Genomic DNA, 23,377 nt, shown 5'->3' on the forward strand with positions numbered 1-23,377 from the left:
TCTGGTAGGCTGACCATCTGGGCTCTGCCCAGGAACTGCATTTACTTCAAACGGGCCTACTCTGTTGCAAGCATATGTTCCTAACACTTGGGTCTGCTCTCTTCCTTTATTTCCCTAGCCAGTCAGGCACCAAGACCGGTGGGAGAGGATTAGCCACCTACAAATAGTTTTGAGTGATCACAGACAAAGGAGTGCTCATTTCTCACACCTCTAGGCTGAGCACAGGAGGTCTGCACAGGGTAAGAAAGGTTATGCAATGTTGGTTCTGGGTAAGGAAGGTCACTGTGGTATTGTCTGAAGTAAAACTCACAGGAGGTGCTGGGATACCCCTGGAAATTGTAGTCTATTGCTTAGGGAATGGCAAGGAGTTTCCCCTACCCACACGGTGGCACTGAGCATAAATGTGGCATTCCCTGTACCATCCACAGATTGTTTCTGGATCTGTGGAAAAACTGACCCTGATATTCATAACCTGGAAAGAGCCCTGAAAGTTAGACCTGACCTCTCTCTTCTAAACAGGACAAAGAAGTAGAACTGCAAGGGTCATGAGCTGACACTCCCGTTCCGGCTAGAGGGACACAACACGCTTTGGGAGGCATTTTCCCTATATTTCCATCTGACCAGTTCCAAATGGACCAGCCCTTGACCCGGCTGCTGGCCTCTGCTGGTGTGAGTTTTGACCCCCAAGTGTTGACCCCAAAGTCCTGGGCCATTGGCAGGTGTCAATGTTTATTCCTTCTAACAAATCCTGAAAATTGGTCCCAGAAACATTTTGCCAACTTGTTCAGTTAAACTTAGGTTTTGGTCTTAAGTTTAACTGAGACCAAAACTGAGACAAAAGCCTAAGTTTTCTACTCATAAATCCCCTTTGTGAATACAAAAAGTAGTAAAGTTAGACTTTCATCTTAGTTCACCTTTGTGAATCATGCCCTCTAATTTCAGAATAGCCGAAGTCTTTCAGATGATTGTGTTCTTTGTGATTTAATAGTGAGATGAAGATTTCTGATATGTCCTTACCCAAAATGATGTCAGGTTTTATTTTTGTCTGATGACGTCTCTTGGATTTCCTTGTCTAACACCAAGGAGCCAGCTCCAAAATGGGTGCTCTATCTAATCAATTAGCTTATTGTTTACAGGAAACCAAACTTGAAATGCGCAGGTCAGCCTTATTGCAATTTGTTTTAGTGATTCACTTCCCGAAAACCGTTCATGGTGCCATGTGCCCTAGCGAACCTCCCTACTGTGTTGTGAAACAGTAAGAGGCCAACTCAATAAAATAACATAGTCACTGTGGCATGGATCCTAGCTTCATTCAAGAATCATTGACTCATGCAGTCTGAGTCTATCCAAGGAACATTCAGGGACATTTGGAAACAAATGTCCACAAGATCTTTATTTTCCTGAAACAGTGTACATACCCTTCACGGATTTGCCTGGTTTTAATGCAGTAGATGATGGGGTTCACCAATGGAGGCATGAGGTACAAGATGAAAGCTAAGACTTTATGCGTAACATGTGGGACCACACTGGAAAATCTGTGAAGCACAGACAGCAAAATAATTGGCACATAGAACAGGATGACAGCTATGATGTGGGATATGCAAGTGCTCAGGGTCTTGCTGCGTTCACTTTGTGATGCAATCCTGAGCACCACCCTAAGAATCAGAATGTAAGATAGCACGACCAGGACTGCATCAAACATCTTGACAGAAACAACAAATAATCCATAATAACTGTGTACTTTGACATCCGCACATGCCAGCATGATGATATCTTGATGTAGACACCATGAGTGAGTGAGGACATTGTTGCTGCAGAATGGAAGCCTCCTGTCAAGAAATGGTTCTGGTAGGATTAGTACTATTGCCCTGAGAGCAATAAATAGTCCTATTCTTAAAGCCATTAATTTTGACAAGATGGAGGCGTATCGTAGAGGATTCCATATTGCAATGAAGCGGTCTACAGACATTGCCAAGAGTACCCCTGATTCCACGACTTTAAGCATGTTCAGAAAGTAGACCTGGCACAGGCAGGCATCAATATGAATCTCTCTGGATCTGAGGAGGAAGACACTAAACATAGTAGGCATTGTGGTCATGGACAGGGCCAGATCAGTGACCGCGAGGACAGAAAGAAAGTAGTACATAGGAGCATGGAGGCTGTGCTCTGTTTTGATGATGTACAGAATAGAACCATTTCCAAATGCCATCACACCATACAGGGAGCAGATTAGAATGGAGATCCAGATGTGAGTGGGATCATTTTCCTCCAGGCCAGATAAGACAAAAGTTGAATGATAGAAGATGCTACTGTTGACAGATACCATAATGCTGTAAAGAAAATAACATTATTTGTTATGTACAGTCAAAAAAACATTTATGTTTTGTCAGTGAGGTGAGGTTTTTTCAAATGAGAAGTGAATGGCAAGGCAGGATAGAGCCTGAATGTATGTCTATCTATCTATCTATCTATCTATCTATCTATCTATCTATTGATCAATCATTTTATCTATCAATCTTTCTATGCACAAACCTCTGTCAGGGTTTATATCATGTTATGCATGTTCAGCGGTCGCCCCTAGGTAATTATACTTAGGAAAAAGGAACCACTACATGGAAGCTTCAGACACTTTTTGTGTAAGTGTGTGTGTAAATGTAGTAGTGCCTATATAGCGCACGTATCACCCCCGAAGGGGTCTCAAGGCGCTGTACACATACCGCTGTCAAACCCTTCCTGGCCTTTCACTGTGAAGTGCCCACTCCTGGGCACCCCCAAGGTGAATCCAGGCATCCTAGCACTGTTGGGGCCGTTGTGGGGATTAAGCAACCTACTGCCCAGAGTTGCAGAGTGGGACCCATGATTAGAATAGGCACCGAGGCGAGAATTATCAGGTCCGGGGAAATTGAGCCCAAGACCCGCCAAGGCGAGAATTGAACCCTGGTCCGGGCCAGACCTCTGCATCAGGGTCTGCCACTCTAATCATTGAGCCACACTTCTTGTGCTATCCATTCGCACATGCTTTGTTGATTCCAAAGTTCTGCTGCAAAAGATTTCTAGAGTTCCACTATTTTTTGCTTTGGTCCTAGCTAAGCCAGACATAAGGCCTAATTTAAATCTTGGTGGACGGGTTTCTCCACAACAAAATATAAATTCCATTATATCCTATACGATTTATATTTCGGTGAACTAGATATCCGTCACCTTTGTGATGGAGTAACATATCTGCCAAGATCTAAATCAGGCTCATTGTCTTTGTTCCACAAGTGGTAGCAGGAAGGAGGTTTGGTCTGGAAAGATCTGGCTCAGGGCTACAAAAACTGACACAACAGCAGACAGCCTTCACATGTATCAATCAGCTACCGTTTGAATATAGTCCGTGCATACGATCAAATGCCTGGATTTGCTCGGTGAGCACACCTGTGCTTCAAAGACAACAATGTCTTCTGTGTTCTGCACACTTTGAGTTCACTAATGTCCAAAGTGTATATTTGAGTTACACTTGTGGAATTCACATTGCATTCTGGTAGGTGACATGTATGCTCTACACACTTTCCACACAGTGGAATCAAATGAATGTGTTCTACAGTGTACATACTTTAAAATGGTGCACATACTCCTTTAACACTTCTGCCACACACTGAATATGTGCATGCCTCCAAAAAACACACAGGACACTCAGGCCCACAAGAATGTAATACAGGATGCAGTTGTACCGAACGGAATAGCCAATTCACAGGGAATGGCTCATTGGAAGCTTTCCTCTGTAAGTATCAACAAAAAAGCTTGTCCTAATATCAGCAATTCACACTGCCAATGCTTTCATATTTTTAGAAAGGGGAGAGTAGGCTCCCACTCTATGGAAGTCACACTTAGTGCACCCATCGAATCTAAAAAGCCCCACTCTGGGTCACTTCACTTTACAGCATAAAAATAGAGAAACTCTCAACACATACTTGATTGTTTTGTTTGCTAAGACCAGAATACAAATGCAAACCAGGGCTAAAACATGCCTGTGGGTTCATTCAAGACTAAGGCTCATGCCTGCATATTTTGCAGGGACATTCTCATCCCCAAATAGCCCATTCAGGACTATCAGGAAAAATTGCATCAAAATGGGAATATCATACTACAGCATAAGCTTGCACACAACTAAACCCTGAAACCTAAAAAGATCTATTGAAGTACACCCCACCATTCTTAATCTAAAAAATAAATGGGAGCGACCTCAACCTGGGACACATACTCATATGAAACATCAATATAAGAAGAACCTAAGGAGGAGTGGGACAATGTTGCGGGATTAAGGCTAACGTATCCACTTGCATGGTCGAGTCTGCATCCTCTTACATAGCTCCTCGTATCCACCAGGTGCAGGTGAACTTTAACTTTACTCTCACAAACAGAAGCAGACACTGTGTGAGTGGGTGGGGATGTAAAAGATATGAGCCTGAGTGTACCAGGTGTAAAGTGACATTCCTTAGAGGTGCTCAAATGAACAACCTGGCCTTCATCAGATACAATTAGTTATTCAAACCTACTGTTGGAGTCATGGATCTGCCGTTCTTATTGAATCCAAAAACTAGGTTTTTAAAGCACTTTTAAGCATAGTGTTGAAGCTTAAGTATCCAAACTGCCTTCTCATAAGAGTTGTGAGATTTTGTCAACACAGCTGAACATTTGTCAGAGGAAATTCAGTAGTTCCAATATTCCTCTAGTTATTGCTTTGAGCTACCTGCTTAGAAACGAAGATGAGTGCCTGAGTTGTCACCAACTACTGTTGTGCATGACAGGTACTATGCTACACTGTGTATTTTGGTGTCATACACCAGAAAAAACTTCTCAGGTGCAATCAAGTAAATCAAAAATGTATTTAGGGGGGCGTGGACAAGATGGCGGCGGAGTAGGACGTGCTGTGAGTCCCCTCCGGCGCCGGGCCCTATACAGCTTCGATTAGCATCGGCCCCGGGGTCCCCCTTGGGCTGCAGGCTGCTCCAGAGTGACCCGAGAGACGGTGGCCGCCAGCAGGGAACCTCCCGGGGCGGCGGAGCTGGATTGTGTCACTTGCAGCCGACGGAGGCATTAGCGGACAGTCGGACCGCTACGCGAGCCCGCGGCGGCTCCAGGCCTGTGGAAGACAGAGGAGCGAAGGACAGCGGAGCAGCTCTGGGTGGCGTATCTGACGTTGCGGAGGCCGCTGGACCTCCGGTAGAGCCCAGACGCTGCCCGGACATAGTCGCCCCGGGAGAGGGAGGAGCCTAACGGCCAGGCGACCCAGACGCCGCAACGTGGCCGGCAGGCTACTCGAGGCCGGGGACTGCGGCCTAGCGCGGATAACGGAGGTGAGGCCCCCGACCTCACGCGACTGCTTGACCCCCTGGCGTGTGGCTGAACCCTAGGCACGAGCAGAGGGAGTGCTTCCTGGAGCGGCGGTGAGTGCAGCGGCACCTGGCGGGGACAGGGAAGAGACTGGCTGGGCACCTGGGTTGAGATCCCGGGCAAGGAGGCGAGGGACAGCGCTGGTGGCAGGTTCCCGGCTCGGTGTCCGGGTTGAAGACCACGGGGAAGCGCGATTCCTGCTGCGGACTCTGCTAGGCCAGGGCAGGCCACGTGGCGAGGTGGCCGGCTTGGGGGAGACGACATTGGCAGCGGGACGGAGGCTTCTTGTGAGGGTTTGGCCCTTTCCCCTCCCCCCCCCACCGAAGCGGGGGCAGCACACCGGCATTGAGCATTGAGAGCACGTGGTGGCTCGGAGTGGACAGCCGGGGGCTGGGAATCCATCAGCGAGGAGCCTGCACGCATGGTGGGCCGCAGGATCCGGTCAGTCTCAGAGTCTGCGCATCTTACACTGACGCTGCCCTTGCCTCTGGCCGGTTGGACTGTAGCTGTAGTGACAAGCTAAGCCAAGAGTGGAATACCTGCACGAGTACTGTTCACCAGCACGAACCTTGGTGCCCAAGTTTGGCCTAAGCGCGGTCGGCCTGCACAAGGGGGTAGCCCTACCTAACCGCGACGCTATCTCTGGCGGGGGAACACTGGTGGCACTTTTGGACCTGCTTCAGATCACTGGGCCTGGTGGCCGACCTGCCTGTGTCGCTTGTCCTGGTCTGGATCGACTGGGGGGGAGGGCCGGCGCTGCCCTTGTACGCCAATACCGGTCTTAGCTGGAGAGTTGGGAACACCTTGCCTCCGCCGCGACTACGGCTCCAGGATGTCCACCACACTTCGCAAGGGAAGGCCGGGGAAAGACGGAGCCCCCAAATCCTCGCAGCGACCGGCCTCTCCGGGAGCCAGTGGCTCATCAAAGCACTCGGATGATGAGGCCCCTGTCACTAAGACCTTTATGACAGAGCTCTTTGCTTCCATTAAAGAGGATATATCGGAATTGCGTGCGCAGTTAGTGTCCGACTTGAGGGAGGTGCGGAGAGACGTGGATGGCATCGGTGAGCGAGTGGCAACGCTGGAGGACCACGACCTGAGTGTGGCGAACGATGTGCATCTGCTGCAACAAGACATCATCCGCCTCACCGAACAGAACTTGGATTTGCAAGCCCACACCGAGGATTTGGAAAACCGATCCCGAAGGAACAACATTCGCATTCGGGCGGTGCCCTGGGACGGTGAGGCGGGGGACCTGCGTGGCTACGTGCAGGCCCTGTTCTTGCAAATCTTGGATGAGGAGGATGTGCAGGAAATAAGAATGGACAGAGTGCATCGAGTAGGACTGCCACGGCGGGGGGGACCTCCACCGGACATCCTCGTGTGTGTTCACGATTTTCAAGTGAAAGAACGCATCCTGCGGAAGGCCAGAGCCATCTCGTCTTTGCAGTTTAGGGACCACCGCCCACAGCTCTACCAAGATCCCGCGGCCTCAACTCTTCAGAAGAGACGGGAATTTCGCCCCGTGACCTCCTTTCTGCGGGACCGTGGAATCTCCTACTCCTGGGGTCATCCTTTTCGAATCGTCTTTCGGTGGCAGAACAGGCTGGCGCAGATTCGCTCCCTTCAGGTGGCAAAGGACCTCCTAGGCCTGGATGACGTCGCACCCTCCCAGGAAGCTACCACATCACCATCGAGGAGGCGCCATCGCTCGTCCTCATGGCATAGAGTGGGCTCGTCTCCCGGACATCGGCAGCCGGATCGGGCTGCTAGCCTGCAGGAAAGGGGAGATGCAGTGGCTTCGGTGGCCTCGGCAACATTGGCTGATTCCCAGCAAAGCTCTGGAGCAGCTTGATTTTTTGTTTACTTGGGTCTGGCGCAGGAGGGGCTATGGCCGTATGGTACCGGGGCTTTGGTTGTACTTTTGGAGAAGACGCCTCGGACCGTGGCCCTGGGGGTCACCAAGTTGGTCCCCCTGCCCCACTTCCAGTCCGGGAAGAACCTGTCGAACTATGGCCTACTGGAACTGTTTGGAGACTGGTTCAGGTTCAGTGTCTTGAGTTTTTTCTTCTTCTTCTTCTTCCTTTTGTTGAGGGGTGTGTTGGGGGGTGGGGGGCGTGAGGGGAGGGGGTCGGGGAAGGTCCATGGTGGTGACAAGGGTGCTAGGGGGTGTGTATGGCTGAGATGCACGTTTGAAATACGGAGGATTGGGGCAGTGGGGACGTACCCACGGTTCAAGGTGACTTGTTATCCGGCTAATGGAGTAGGGTGGGGGGGGCGGGTAGTACATCGGCATTACAGGTGGCGGGTGAGTTTAGGCCTCTGAGAGGGGGGACTCATGAGCTGGCATTGGCAGGGGTCGGGGTGATGTTCTGTGATGCCTGTTAGTATAGGGACCTGGAATGTTAAAGGGCTTAACTCGCCGCAGAAACGACAGAAAGTCTGGAAATATGTGACTGATCATCAGCTGGATGTGGTGGGTGTCCAGGAGACTCATCTAGCGTGCAAGGACGAGCTGCGCCTCAGACATAAGGCTTACCCTCTTATTTACAGGTCTTCTGCTACTACGAAACACAGAGGGGTGGCCATCCTCTTCCGCGCCGCGCTGCCCTTCCAACCTGTAGAGGTGCGCAATGACAAGGATGGCCGTTGGTGGATGGTGAAAGGGGTTGTTCGGGGACGAATGTGTACCTTTGTGGTGGTTTATCTCCCTAATGCTGGCCAAAATAAGTTCCTACAGGACTTGCTGCTGAAGGTGGGGGATTTCGCTGATGGGCACTTGTTCCTCATGGGGGATTTTAATTTGGTGTGGGATAAGGTTGTGGATAGCTCTAGGACTCACAGGGCTGATACAGGAGTGTTTTCGGGTGCAACACAGCAGATGGTGGGTGAAATGGGGCTGATTGGTGGATGGCGATTTTATCGCCCTACTTCCCGAGATTACACATTCTTTTCCCATGTACACCACTCCTACTCCCGACTAGATTATATTTTCCTCAGTCAGGCCCTTAGGGGAGATGTCCTAGATTCCACCATTCTCCCGCTTTCAGTCTCCGACCACAGTTTGCTGGTTCTCACCCTTCGCTGGACGCTGTCCGTTACCGGACAGCGGAAATGGTACTTCCCAGCCTCGGTGGTCAGGGATGACGCATCGAATAGGGCACTACGGGAGGCCATTAGGGAGTTTTTTGACCTCAACCCCACAACGGATACATCGGTAGCTAATACTTGGGACGCCTTTAAGGCGTCCGTCAGGGGTACATGTATAGGCCTTAATGCCACTCTTAACAGGTTGAGGCGGAAAGACCGGGAGGACTTGGAGGCCGAGTTGGCCAACCTCGAACAAGCGCACAAGCTCAATCCGTCGAGGGCGACCCTACGTCCGCTTACGGCGGTTCGAGGGAAAATGAGAGCCCACTACAATAACAGGGCTGAACTCACGATGTTGAGGCTGGGGCGACACTCTTACTCCTCTGGGAATAAGGTGGGTAGACACCTAGCGCGTCAACTGCATGACAGGAGGGAGCGTGAATATGTCGGCGGGATTAAGGATGACGCGGGCGTGCTACAGCATAGGGACGAATTGAAGGCGAGCATCTTTGGCCGCTTTTATGCGAACCTCTACGCAGGGGACGGTCTCGACGCGGAAGCACAAAGGGAGTATTTGCGGCGCCTACCGCTCCCCCAGATATCAAAGGAGTGGAATGACCTGTTGGAGGCCCCGGTCACCAGGGAAGAGGTGCTTGAGGTCATCAAAAATCTGAAACTGCACAAAGCACCTGGGCCTGATGGCTATACGGCCGTCTTCTACAAGACATACGCCACTGAACTTTGCGACTTCCTAGTGTCCCTCTTTAATGATATGGCCACCTCTGGTTCCGCGGCCGGAACTTTGGCGGAGGCGGTCATTACGATCCTGCCGAAGCCGGGGAAGGATCCTACCCAGTGCGCTTCCTTCCGCCCAATAGCACTACTTAACATAGATGCTAAGCTGTATTCAGCGATCCTGGCACGCAGGTTACAAGACCTGATGCCGGCAATTATTCATCCCGACCAGTCCGGGTTTATCAAGGGGCGCCAGACTCACGATAATACGCGGAGGGTGGTGCACCTCATTGAAAAGGCAGATAGGTTCCGCATCCCAGCGGTCCTAGTTGGGTTGGATGCCGAAAAGGCCTTCGATCGTGTGGACTGGAGCTTCCTATTTAACACAATGTCGGCATATGGCTTTTCGGATAAATTTATTACTATGGTGAGGGCCAATTTTTGCAATCCCAGGTCACGGGTGACAGTGAATGGACACTTATCGGCGTTCTTTCCACACTCCAGGGGTACCAGGCAGGGTTGCCCTCTTTCACCTCTCCTGTTCGCGCTGAGCATTGAACCCTTAGCATTGGCGATACGAGAGAACGAGGGGATCCGGGGCATCCCTTTCACAGGAGAACAACATAAAATCACGCTCTTTGCGGACGACGTTTTGCTTTCGGTGGCGGACCCGGAACACTCATTGCCTTGCGTCAGGGAGGCCTTATTGCAATTTGAAGCAGTGGCCGGTTTCAAGGTCAACTATAGTAAGTCGTATATCCTGAATCTCACCCTGTCGCAGGTGGAGGTGGAGCGGGTGCATTCCTTGACGCCCTTAGCATGGGCCACAAGTTCGATAGTTTACTTGGGGGTCCATTTGACCTCGACGGTGGGCAGACTGTTCTCGGCCAACTTCCCCCCTCTATTAGCGAAAACACGAGCTGAATTGGACAGGTGGAAACCTAATTTTCTGTCCTGGATGGGCAGAATCCATTCTGTAAAGATGGTTCTCCTTCCCAAATATCTATATTTATTCCAGGCGCTGCCCATCCCACTGGATAGCGCTTTCTTTAGACGCCTCAGGACTCAAATATTATGATTTGTATGGCAGGGGGGGCGGGCTCGTCTTCCCTTTACGGTCTTACGTCGACCGAGGTCTGAGGGAGGAGTAGGACTCCTGGACCTGCAGCTCTATTATAAAGCGGCACAACTGAGGGTGCTAGTGGAGTGGTCGCAGCAAACGTCGGAGAAGCACTGGCTTCACATGGACCGGAACGTGTCGGGTAGATCAGTCTGGGACCTGGCGTGGAAACCAAAGAAAGACCGCCCTCTTAACGCTTACATTAGCACCCCTATGGGGACGACGTTGAAAATCTGGGACACGCTAGCCTCAGACGAGAGGTGGACTACATTTCCCTCACCCTTCACACCCATACATTTCAACCCAGCCTTCCCGCCGGCGCTCCAAGAGGGTCCCTTTGATGCTTGGAGGGAAGGGGGCTGTAGAGCTTTGACCCATCTGTTTCATGGGCAGGACCCTCTCTCCTTTGCTAACTGTACACGGGACTATGGGATCCCCCAGAATGAACGATATCACCACGTGCAATTGCTCCACTGGGCTACGTCGCCTGGAATACGGGAGGCAGCTACAAGACCACCATCATTATTTGAGGCCTTCTTACTGCGGACATCTACCATGAAAGGAACTATCTCCTTCCTGTACCAGCTCTTGCTTCGATCTGCTGTGGCGCCTAGGCCTCGATACATGGAACAGTGGGAGGAAATGGTGGGGAGAGATAATTCTGATACCGAATGGTCTGCACTGTGGCGGGATCTGACTACGTTTAATCACTCACTACATCTACATCTAAGGGAAGCGCATCTTAAGACACTTATGCTATGGTATCTTTGCCCGACTCGGCTCCATCGCATATATCCGACCACGTCCGACAAATGCTGGAGGGGTTGTGGGCTCCTTGGTGACTTCCGCCATATATGGTGGGACTGCCCAGTGATTCGACCTTATTGGGAGGAAATTCTCTCCCATATCAAGGACATTCTTCGCTATCCTGTCGAGAACTCCATTGCCTCAGTCCTGCTGGGCCTGCAGGAACCTGGCCTGGAATACCAGACTCGGGCGGACAAGAAGATCCTGTGGCTTTGCCTAGGAGCTGCCAAGCTCACGTTGGCTGCCGCTTGGAAACAGAAGGGGGCACCAGCAATTTCCCTGTGGCACGCAAGGCTCTGGAAACTTTTAAGTATGGAAAGAATGGCGGACATCTTCCTGGGTAACTTCAAGAACTTTCAATTTCAGTGGGGCCCGCTGGTTGCCTTTCTCTCTAAAGGGTTGCCATCAGCTGTGTGTCCCGCATCCTTAAGATCGCTACACCTCTTTCAAGTCTAGAGTGAATGATGGGATGGCAGTTGGGGCGAATGGAGTCACCGCCATGGGGAGGGAGGGGGCGGAATGGGAGGGGGGGGCTTGTTTATGTTCCTTTGATCTTGGGCCCCTGGGATGCATATACCCTCTGCTTTCGCTGCACAGGATATTCTACTTACAGGTCAATCAGTGGTTTAAACCTTCACGTCATCTCTGCAGAGCTAATTGGACTGCTGATCTAAGAACTTTGAACTTGATTACGTACTTCTGTTACTACACGGTATCTACGCCAGCGATGTTAAACTGTCCTCCTATGCGAGGGAATGTGTGGCACCTCGGGGGCCCTTGCCTTGTTTTTTACACTGTTTAAATCAAAATAAAAAATTTTACAAAAAAAAAATGTATTTAGTCACTGTCAGGAAATGATTACTGGTAAGCTATGTCATAGAGTTTGCTAGCCACAGGTAGTCCACTCATCTCTCGATCATCAAGACACCTTCCCCGCCCAACCAAAATGAACAAACTCACCACACTCTTGGAACACATGAACTTCTAATTACATATCAGCCACTCCATAGCCACCTCAGGGACCCTTGACTAGTCACCATCAGGACATCACACCACCTTCAGTAACCTCACCAAATTCATTACTCCCATCTTCATCAGATCCAATAACTTCTCAACAACCTCAACATTCGTCTCGATGACCCAACGGATCACAACACCTCCACCCTCCTAGAGAACCATAACATTATCAGACTCACACAGCTCGTACAAGGCCCCACTCACATCCCCAGGTACACACTTGACCCAGTCTGCTCAGCCAGTAACAAGATCACCTTCAACTAGCTCACCGCTCTCACATGGAAGGATCACTCTATCTCACACTCCTACATCAACACACCCCACTGCTGTGAACCAAATCCCGCCATCAACAACACTCACAACTGGAACAACATAGCAGATGCAGACTGGACGCTCACTCTCAGTACTAACTAGCCTATACTCACAGGCAACCTACAGAATGACCTATTCACTTTCAACAAATGGATCACAACTGAGCCAACACCTTGGCTCTCCTGAAGAAAATCAGCCATACAAGAACTTACACTCAAGCATGTTGATACACTGGAGACCTTAGACACTCCAAATGCTATCACAAACAACTAGAAAGAAAATAGAGAACCAGCTGACATAGAACCTCTAGAGATGCCTACACATTCCAACTCAGAAGGTACCACAACCAGATCAGAGTAGCCAGAACAGCTGGCCTTGAGATTAGACTAGAATCCTGTTCCAATTACAGTATATAACTCTTCAACATCATCAGAGAATTCACCAATCCAACAGCAGCAACCAACACCATTTCCCCCTCACAGGACCTCTATGACAATGTTTCTGACTTATTCAAAATACTCAAGATCTGCAACAACTTTGTAACCCAACCTACGTATAAGACATCATCACATAACCTTTCACCACCGCTAGCAGCACCCACCTCTTAATGAACTGAAGTCTCTCACCTAAGAAGACACTGCCAGAATTATGCAGATCATCAATTTAGGTACCCCTACAGAACCCTGCCCTCACCGCATGTACTGCCTGGGGAGAAGAATGATCAGTGCCAACCTCACCATTATCATCAACTCCTCCATACTTAGCAGAAACTTCCCAGATAGCTGGAAAAATGAAGAAGGGACAGCTCTATTGAAGAAACTGTCCAAAAGAACTCAGCAACTACAGACCAATTTTGCTCCTTCTTTTCCAGGCCAAAGCCCTGGAGAATCGATTACATAAGCTCTTGAGCACCAACATTTAAAAATTCTTGTTCAACCTTGATCAGCCCAAAGTAAACAATGCTCTTTTATTCAGTTAATAATTCATCCAAATGCATCAAAACAGGTCCAGAAAAACCTCAGTAGCCAACATGTGTTTCATTGTTGCGATTTCAGTCACCACTGACTTCCTCAGGGCTACAAGTAAACAAATGATACCATATGTAACCAAAACATATTGTAATGCAGACATCCCTCAACATATCATTGGTGGCATGCAGTTGTATACCCATGTCATTCTCGAGCGTCGTGTACTGTCCCAATGGTAGAATAAAGTATTTGTATCCTCTAAACCTGTTGCATGTATCATGCATTCATTGTTTTGAGCACAACAAAAACAAAAGCACTCATGCAAACGTGGCTAAATTCAAGTCACCTCGGTGACTCTAATAACAGAATTGTCCAAGAGCACAGCTCATCTTTGTAGAAATGTCAGTGTTAAGATAAAATATAGTATAGGTGATCCATAGAAAGACATGATATATCCCTTGATGTCACATTCACCAATGCCAGTGTTCAAGTCACGCCTTAATCTCACCTAGAAATTCTCATAGTACTTAATAGTATAGTAAATATTGTTGTAAAAAGCCATGCACAAGAAGTGAAAGGCAAATCTGCAACATAAAAATGGAATAGTGTATCATGTACCCCCTATAGACTACAGTATCACCACAATCGCATGTCAAAACCATCTTGTCTTACCTATTTATTGCTATATAACCAATATGTCTTGTATAAGGAGAGTACACTAATGAAAGTGTAATCTATATGTGATAATACTATCACCTTGAAATATATGTCCACAAACAAGCAATTACAGTATAACAACTGTTCCAAACCAACTACGACAATATTAAAAATCTAATTCCAGAAACTGCTTATCTGCCTCAATACAATATGACTACTACATTCAACTAGGGAATAATCATATGTGCTATGACACATGAGTACGCATAATGCAACTGGTACCCAAATTGCAATGTATACAGTACCCAGTACTGGTCATTAAAGTTACAATTACTGCGGCCATCTTGAAGAGTCCGAAAGTAATTCTTACTTTATTCTCATGACCTCCACAGTATATACATGGTATAAACAAGGTGCCACCTTGACTTGAACATGTCCTATATCATAAATTAAAATCGCCTATAATATTATCAGCATATATCTTACCATTCATCTAAAGTACACACTTCGTAGTCCAGCAGTTATAAATGGTTATAATCTGGACACCAGTGAGAAATGCACATACACAAATAGGAAAGGCTGTCTTATGATGCCAAAGAAATGAGTGACATTAATTGAAAGTTAGCCACATTAAAATGATCATGTACCTAGAGAAACAGTTTCACCAGAGTGTAATTGTGTTATCCATTTCGTTTCACTTTGGGGGTAACCTTAATTCATGGTTACCCCCTCTCACATCATTCTGTACCACAACAATGCCATGAAACCTGAAACGTCAGTGTAAGTCATGAGCCTTACAATCTTTTGCGTGCAGTGCTATAGCGTACATCACTTCTTGTTGCTTCATGCTCTAAAATGTTCACTGAATCTTACCCATAAAGTTCTGATCATGCTCCCTACATATATTTTCTCACATTTACAAACCAGTACATAAACATCATGATGAGTACCACATTCTCTCCCTCTCCAACACAAACCACACCACCATGAACAATTTCACCTCCTTCATGTCCAATGTGCACAACAGGATGAGAGAGAACCGCCTTAAACTCAACACGGAAAAAACAGAGATCCTGATCTTTGTAGCTTCTCTTGGGATTCCTCCCGGTGGCCATTCGAATTAGGTCTCTCACTCTCCCCACAGACAATGGGAGAAACATCAGAATCATGCTACATGAAAATTTCACGATGAATAAACAGGTCAATGATGTGATCGCATCATCCTGCCTAATCCTCAGAATGCTCTGCAAGATTTTCAAAAGCACCTCATGCAAATAAGAGGCCTGGTCATCCATGCCCTGATAACCAGTCATCTTGACTATGGCAATGCACTCTACATCAGCATCTCCAACAAGCTTACACAAATAATCCAGTACTCCAGACCATCCAAAACACCACCACCAGGCTCGTTTTGGAAATCCCCAGAAGCACTCACATCACTCCCTACCTCGCTGAACTACACTGGCTACCTATCAAAACAAAATTGCCAATTCAAGCTGCTCATCCACACCTACAAAGCCATCCACAAGACCAGAACAGCTTACCTCAAAGACCAACTTCAACTCTACCAACCTTACAGACAGCTACTCTCTATGTCTCTCTCCTGCACACGGGTCCCCCAATTCACACAACTAAGTCAGGGTGCGCCTTATCCTTCATCGCCGTCAAGACCTGGAATAAACTTCCTCAACAAATCAGGACAGCTTCTTCACTCTTCAATGTCTGCAAGAAACTGAAGACCTCGCTTTTTAACGAAGAGCGCCACCCGGCCTACGTTCCTACTCCAGTACCTGGATACCCTCATGGGTAATAAGCAGTGCAATACAAATTGATATCATATAATATAACAACATTTCAGGAAATTCATTTTAAACTCTCAGCCACTGGTGTCCTCAATCATTGAGAAAGCGTCCTTCATTCCTGTAATCAGCTCACAGATCCCGCGCCAGCCTACGATCTCAACCACGTTCAGAACCATAAATTGGTTATCACTGGGCCCCTGGCCTGGCTCTCATACTCCCTTGACAAAGCACCGAAATCCCTGGATCAGGCAGATCCAAAATCATTTCATAGCTGTGTACATTTGCCCTGAGAATGCTAGTGGACACTCTTCCATTCCAACTGAACACATTGATCCAAAAACTGAATTAATTTACATTTAATCCTGGGGAGATATACTATAGTCAAGAGGGGTTGCCTTTATTTGGGTTTTATAGATCTAACCTTGGCATTCAACCGTGTTAATAGATCCAAGCTTTGGTTAATCCTTTTACAACTGGCCGTGGACTCTTTTCATTTTAATCTTACAGTCCCGGTCAGGTACAAAGAGAACAGTAGTTAGTCCACTTCTTGGGTAACACAGGGGTGTCTTTTGCCTTCCCTGTTGTTTACCCTGTATCTTAAGCAGTCAGGGGATGTATTGACAGCAGCTTGCATATATGTCCCTAGGGTGGGCACAAAATCAGTACCCACATAATTATATGCTAATGAATCGGTGCTGGTCGCTCGGACTCCTGTTGGCTTCAAAACCTTTTAAATGCTTTTACTGATTTTGTGGATTATTTAGATCCATCCAAAAATTTTAATCAATCTTATACTATGATTGTAGATAGAAGGAAGGCAACTGAGTGCAAGGTTTTTTTGCCAGGGAACAATACTCACCAAAGTTTCTACATTCCCATATATGGGGGTGTTGTTTGAAGGCAACGGTTCTTGGGTTGACCAAAGAGCCCTAAAAATAATTAATTGGCAAGGGCTTTGGTGCAACCATGGACTTTACTAAGAGATTAGGGTCCAAATTTGTTTCTGCCCTCTTAAAAAAGAACAATGCATTCCAATGCCTAGTTATGGGTGTGATGCATGAGGGTATAAAGATGTCACAGAATTGCAGTTGGTAGACAATACATTTTTATTTCGACTTCTCGCTGTTCCAACAAGATCCCAATTCATTTTGATTTACGCAGAACTTGGAGTAGGCTATATATCTGACCACATAGCCATGGCATCCATAAAGCACTGGCTGAAATTCTGCATAAGTCCGACACCCACTGTGAATCAAAGTGTAATAAAGGATTGTAGTGCTCTTGAGGGGGCTCTGAAATTCCATGGATGGGATATGTTATGGAGCAACAGACGAGATTAGGTGGTTTGGATCTGTATATTAACCCCAGATTACTATGTACAAGTGACATACAGTCCATTAGGAAGATGTTTTTGGCTAGACTGACACGGAAGGAGAAAATAGAGAAGTGGTCGAGCCCACAGTGCAACAACACATAGTATTAAATACCAGTTTGTCTGGGGAAACCTATTTGTCATTTATTTACAATGCCCATCGTTTGTGGACCCAAGCAGATTCCAGAACTTTCCATCACAGAAATGTGGGCGAAATGTGATTTGTTTTACAAAGTTTGAGATTTGCAAGGGAATCTGAGTAACAGAACCTGGTGAGAGCCAAACAAGTCACCCTCTCCTGGATTTCCCTGGTTGTCTAGTTTTCAAAAATGTGCAGGTTTGCTAGATTTCCCTTGGTACTGGCAGAACTAGGGTTCAAAATCCACAGCTAGGCACTTTGCACTAAAGGGGTCAGTTTTCACTGTAAAAATGTGGTGTGCCCATGTTGCGTTTTGGGCCATTTCCTGCCACGAGCACTAGGCCTACTGACACAAGTGAACTACCATTTTTATCAGAAGCCTTTGGGGAATGCAGGGTGTTTGGAATTTTGTGGATCCCTGCAGATTCCAGAACTTTCCATCACAGAAGTGTAAGAAAAATGTGTTTGTTTGACAAATTTTGAGCTTTGCAAGGGATTCTGCGTAACAGAACCTGGTGATTGCCACACAAGTCACCCCATCCTGGATTTTCCTTGGTGTCTAGTTTTCAAAAATGCATAGATTTGCTAGGTTTCCATAGGTGCTGGCAGAGCTAGGGACAATATCTACAGCTAAGCACTTTTCAAAAAAAGGGTCAGTCTTCACTGTAAAAATGTGGGGTGTCCACAGTGCGTTTTGGGCCATTTCCTGTCGCAGGCACTAGGCCTACCCACACAAGTGAGGTACCATTTTGATTGCAAGACTTTGGGGAATGCAGGTGGGTGGAATTTTGTTGATCCACACAGATTCCAGAACTTTCCATTGCCGAAATATGAGAAAAGTGTATTTCTTTTATAAAGTTTTAGGTTTGCAAGGGGTTCTGGGTAACACAACCTGGTGAGAGCCACGCAAGTCACCCTATCCTAGATTCCCCTGGGTGTCTAGTTTTAAAAAATGTATAGGTTTTTAAGATTTCCCTAGGTGCCGGCAAAGCTAGGGTTCAAAACCTACAGCTAGGCAGTTTGCAGAAAAAGGGGTCATTTTTCACTGTTAAAATTCGGGTTGTCCACGTTGCGTTTTGGGCCATTTTCTGTTGCAGGCAGTGGCCTACCCACACAAATGAGGTATCATTTTTATTCGAAGACTTTGGCGAATGTGGGGTGGGTGGAATTTTGTGAATCCACACAGATTCCCAAACTTTCCCTCACAGAAATGTGAGGAAAATGTGTTTGTTTTTTTACAAAGTTTGTGGTTTGCAAGGCATTCTGGGTAACACAACCTGGTGAGAGCCACACAAGTCACCTCATCCTAGATTCCCCGGGTGTCTAGTTTTAAAAAATGTATACGTTTTTAAGGTTTCCCTAGGTGCCGGCAGAGCTAGGGTTCAAACTCTACAGCTAGGCATTTTGCAAAAAATGGTCAGTTTTCACTGTAAAAATGTGGTGTGTCCATGTTGCATTTTGGGCTGTTTCCTGTTGCGGGCACTAGGCCTACCCACACAAGTTAGGTACCATTATTATCAGAAGACTTTGGGGGATTCGGGGTGGGTGGAAGTTTGTGGATCCATGTAGATTCCAGAACTTTTCATCCTGGATTCCCCATGGGTGTCTAGGTTTCAAAAATATATAGGTTGACTAGGTTATATATAAATTCCACCCACACATATTACCTGTTGGCGGTAGGTAGTTATAGTTAAGACCTAGTTTCCATAGGATACATATTTTTACTTTTCCCAATATCTTAGGTGCCAACTGATGAATCTTAGCAGCATTATCAAAACTAATCTCCCGCTCTGTCCTGCCATAGCAAACATCTGCATTGCTTCATGGAAGAGAGAGCAGAAAAACTAACGTGAAGCAGTATTGCTTTTGGGCAAAAGCAGCTCAAAAGCAATGCCTGCTCCCCTCCAAAATAAAAAGAAATAAAGGCTGGGCAGGCCTCAGGGTAGGGGGTCACAAGTGGCCCAGGAAAGGTGGAGCCAAGCGGCTGCCTTCCTAAAAATATTTGTTGCCGGCCCCGGGAGTTGGTGGGGTCCCTGGGTCTGAAATCAGCCTGGGAAGGGCGGCCGCACATCCCCCCTCCCCTTTAGAGACAAAATATAAATAAAGGCCTAGCCCTAGGGGATGGGTCCTCCGGGCCATGTTCTGCCTCAGGAGGGGGCCTTGTGCCCCCCTCCCTTTTCAAATTTATTTATGAAAACAATCGCTCAGGCCGCATGGGATGGGGTCTCCAGGGCCTAAAAGGGTCAAGGGAAGGGGGGCCACACAGCCCCTTTCCTATAAAAATAATTAAAAAAAAGAAACCAGCAATTCGCCGGAGGCCTTCGCTCCTCCCTGCACCACTCTGCAAACGCACCTCCTGGCATGCTCTGGGTTGGGGGATGAAGTCTATGTTGCTTCTGAGGGTCCTTGGGGGCCAACTAGCCCACCAGATACCTCCAGTAAGCCCCACAAAGTGGGACTGCAGAAAGGTGGCCGAGGCCACACACCTTTTTATAATACTCCGCAAACGTGCTTCTTGGCGCAGTAGTGGCGGGACAATAAAGTCCTTTTGTCCTGAGGACTTCATCACCCAAGCAGCAGTGACCAGGAGGCGTGTTTGCAAAGTGGTGTAAAAAGGTGATGTGGCCTCCCACCACTCTCAGCAAGCCAGGTGTGTGGCCTTACTAGACATAACAGAAGGGCTAGTTGGCCCCCAGGGACCATCATGAGGCAAGCGGACTTCATACCCAAACCAAGAGTGTGCCAGGAAGCGCTTTTGAAGCGACAAGTGTTACAGCATGGTGGAAGGCTCTTTGTAAACATAGAATGGTCACATGCTACTTATAGCTAAATATGGGTGTCAAATTGGTACTAATGGTGTACAAACCACTCTTGCTTCATTCCGCGCCTCTCTTGCCTTTCTCTGCATCTCTCTTTTCTCTTTCATCACTTATGTTGCTTCTTTCTGCACTTCTCTTACCTCTTTCTGCATTTCTCTTACCTCCTTCTGCACCTCGCTTGCTTTTTTCAGCACCTTTCTTTTTTTTTTTCAAGTTTTTATTGAAAAGAAACAGACATACAAATAAACAAACCAAACCTCACAAGGCAGAGACATAATAATACATTGTTATGGGACCGTGCAGGCAAAGCTCAAAGGCTAAGTGAATACAATGCAATCAGATAGAACGGGGGCAGGCGCGGACAAGGAAACAAGCGGAATCAGTAACCATAGATGACGAGTCAATGCCAATTAGGGGGACGAAGACACATCAATGGTCACATCCTGTGGGGGGGTACATATATTACCACGATAAGCATTCCACTGGGACCAGATTCGACCCCATTTCCTGGGCCGTCCCCGGGAAAGGTACACAGTCTTCTCCCGGAACATGCACCAGTCCATGTTTTCTTTCCACTTGAATAGGGTAGGTGGTCTATGTGAACCCCAGAGCTGGGCAATGTCCCTCTTAGCGACCATATTTCCAAGAGTCGCCCATACAATCTGTGCTGAGCTGTAGTCATTAGGCTCCCAGACATTCAACAAACAACGCCTGGCCTCGGGCAGCATGGACACACCCGTGACACTTTTCATGACATCATGCACTCGGGACCAGAACCTGACCATCTCCGGGCATTCCCACAAAATGTGGAGAAAGGAACCAGACATACCACAGCCACGCTTACATAACCAATCCAGGGAAAAACCCATTCGAACCAGACAAGGCCCAGTGACATACACTCGATGAAGAATCTTAAGTTGGACGAACCTCAAGCGAGCAGGAATGGCGACCTCCTTGGGCGAGGACAAAGCAGTTTGCCAGTCCTCATCGTCCAATTCAAGTCCGTCTGCACACCATGCAGCCCGGAGGCGGACCAGCAAGTCAGCTCTGTTATTGATGAGTTTCCTATAAATCAAGGAGATCGTGCTGTCGGGCACATGACCATCCAAAATGCGGTCCTCCAAAGAGGAAGACTCAGGAATATCAGCACCCGCAGCAAACACAGACAGCAGAGCATGACGAATCTGGGCGTATCTAAAGAATTCATTGTCACTAAGCTCATACTCCACTCGCAGGCACATCAAAGGACTTGACAGTACCCTTAGACCACAAATCACCCACTCTACTGATACCAATCATGTCCCATTTATCAAAACCTTTTGTTTTCCACAGATGGCCTAAGCATTCCGAATCATACAAAGGGGTGGCCCGAGTAAACCTGCCACACCAACCCAAGGCCGCATGCGCATCACGCCACACTCTCACCGCAATCTTAGTGGGACCGGTCAGTGTTCCACGGAGACTACCAGAATACAACGCTCTGCTAAAGGTCCCCCCAGGCAAAATAAATCTTTCCATGGAGAATGCCGGGGCAGGGCCCGGTGCGTAGGTCGCATGATTAATCGCACTTAACTGGGATGCCCAATAGTAACATCTGATGTCCGGGAGGGCTATACCGCCATCATACCATGGAAGCGTGAGTTTAGAAAGAGAAATACGGGCTCGCCCATCCCAGACCAGTTGTCTCTGTAGGCTCTCCACTTCACGAAAATAGCCCGAGGCAATTGGGTCAAAGGAATTCTGAAGTGCGTACAGAAATCGAGGCAGAGACATCATTTTGAAAAGCGCCGCTCTACCGAGGGGCGACAGCGGCAACCTACGCCAGCGAGCCACATCAAGCTTGAGCCGCTGAAGGGGGGGGCAATAGATTAAGCTCATAACTTCAGCACCTTTCTTGCTTCTTTCTGCACCTCTCTTCCTTCTTTCTGCACCCCTCTTCCCTCTTTCTGCACCCCTCTTGCCTCTTTCTGCACTTCTCTTGCCTCGTTCTGTACTCCTCTTGCCTCTTTCTTCACCTTGCTTGCTTCTTTCTGTACTTCTTTTGATTCTTTCTGAACCTCTCTTGCTTCTTTCTGCACCCCTCTTGCCTCTTTCTGCACCCCTCTTTCTGCACTCCTGTTGCCTCTATCTGCACTTCTGTTGCTTCTTTCTGTACCTGTCTTGCTTCTTTCTGCATCCCTCTTGCCTCTTTCTGTGCCCATCTTCCCTCTTTCTGTACATCTCTTGCCACTTTCTGCTTCAGTGTTCCTTTTTTCTTAACCTCTCTTGCCTGTTTCTGCAACTCTCCTGCTTCTTTTTGTAGTTCTCTTGCCTCCTTCTGCACCTCTGTTGCTTCTTTCTGTACATCTCTTGCCTCTTTCTGCATCCCTCGTGCATGTTTCTGCACCTCACTTGCATTTTTATGTGCCTCTCATGCCCCTTTCTGCACCTCTCTTGTTCCTTTTGCAACTATCTGTCTCTTTCATCATTTCTCTTTGCTTCTTTCTGTACTTTTGCTTCTTTTAGCACTTCTCTTGCCTTTCTTCACTTCTCTTGCCCGTTTCTCCACCTCTCTTGCCTGTCTCTGCACGTCTGATGCTTTTTTCTGCACCCCTCTTATCTTTTTCTGTATCACTCTTGCCTCTTTCTGCACCCCTCTTCCCTCTTTCTATAACTCTCTTGCCTCTTTCGACATCGCTATTCCCTCTTTCTGCACCTCTCTTGCCTGTTTCTGTACCTCTCTTGCATATTTCTGCACTTCTCATGCCTGTTTCTGCACCTCTGTTGCTTCTTTCTACACTTCTCCTGCCTCTTTCTCCGTTTCTTTTGCTTCTTTCTGCATTTCTCCCACCTCTTTCTGTAACCCTCTTGCCTCTTTCGGCACCTCTGTTGCTTCTTTCTGCCCTTCTATTGCTTCTTTCTGCACATCTCTTGCTTCCTTCTGTACCCCTGTTGCCTCTTTCTGCATTCTTCTTCTCTCTTTCTGCAACTCTCTTGTGACTTAGTGTGGGTGGAATGTTGTGGATCTACACAGATTCCAGAAATTTCCATCACATAAATGTGAGAAAAATGTGTTGCAACGAATTCTGGGTAACAGAACCCGGTGAGAGCCACTCAAGTCACCCCTTCATTTATCCATAGATGTCTATTTCTCATTTTTAAAACATTTTTTTTAAGTCCTCAT

General features: G+C 47.6%; 1 protein-coding gene across 1 annotated transcript; it reads right to left on the bottom strand.

Annotated features, from left to right (window-relative positions):
- Window positions 1–1,357: 1,357 nt before the first annotated feature.
- LOC144773980 (olfactory receptor 51A4-like) lies at window positions 1,358–2,326 on the bottom strand. Its single transcript, XM_078659027.1, has one exon. It carries the CDS (start codon window positions 2,324–2,326, stop codon window positions 1,358–1,360), a length of 969 nt encoding a protein of 322 aa, XP_078515153.1.
- Window positions 2,327–23,377: the final 21,051 nt, after the last annotated feature.

This window comes from Lissotriton helveticus, chromosome 8 (genome assembly GCF_964261635.1).
Source record: "Lissotriton helveticus chromosome 8, aLisHel1.1, whole genome shotgun sequence".
Taxonomy (NCBI): domain Eukaryota; kingdom Metazoa; phylum Chordata; class Amphibia; order Caudata; family Salamandridae; genus Lissotriton; species Lissotriton helveticus.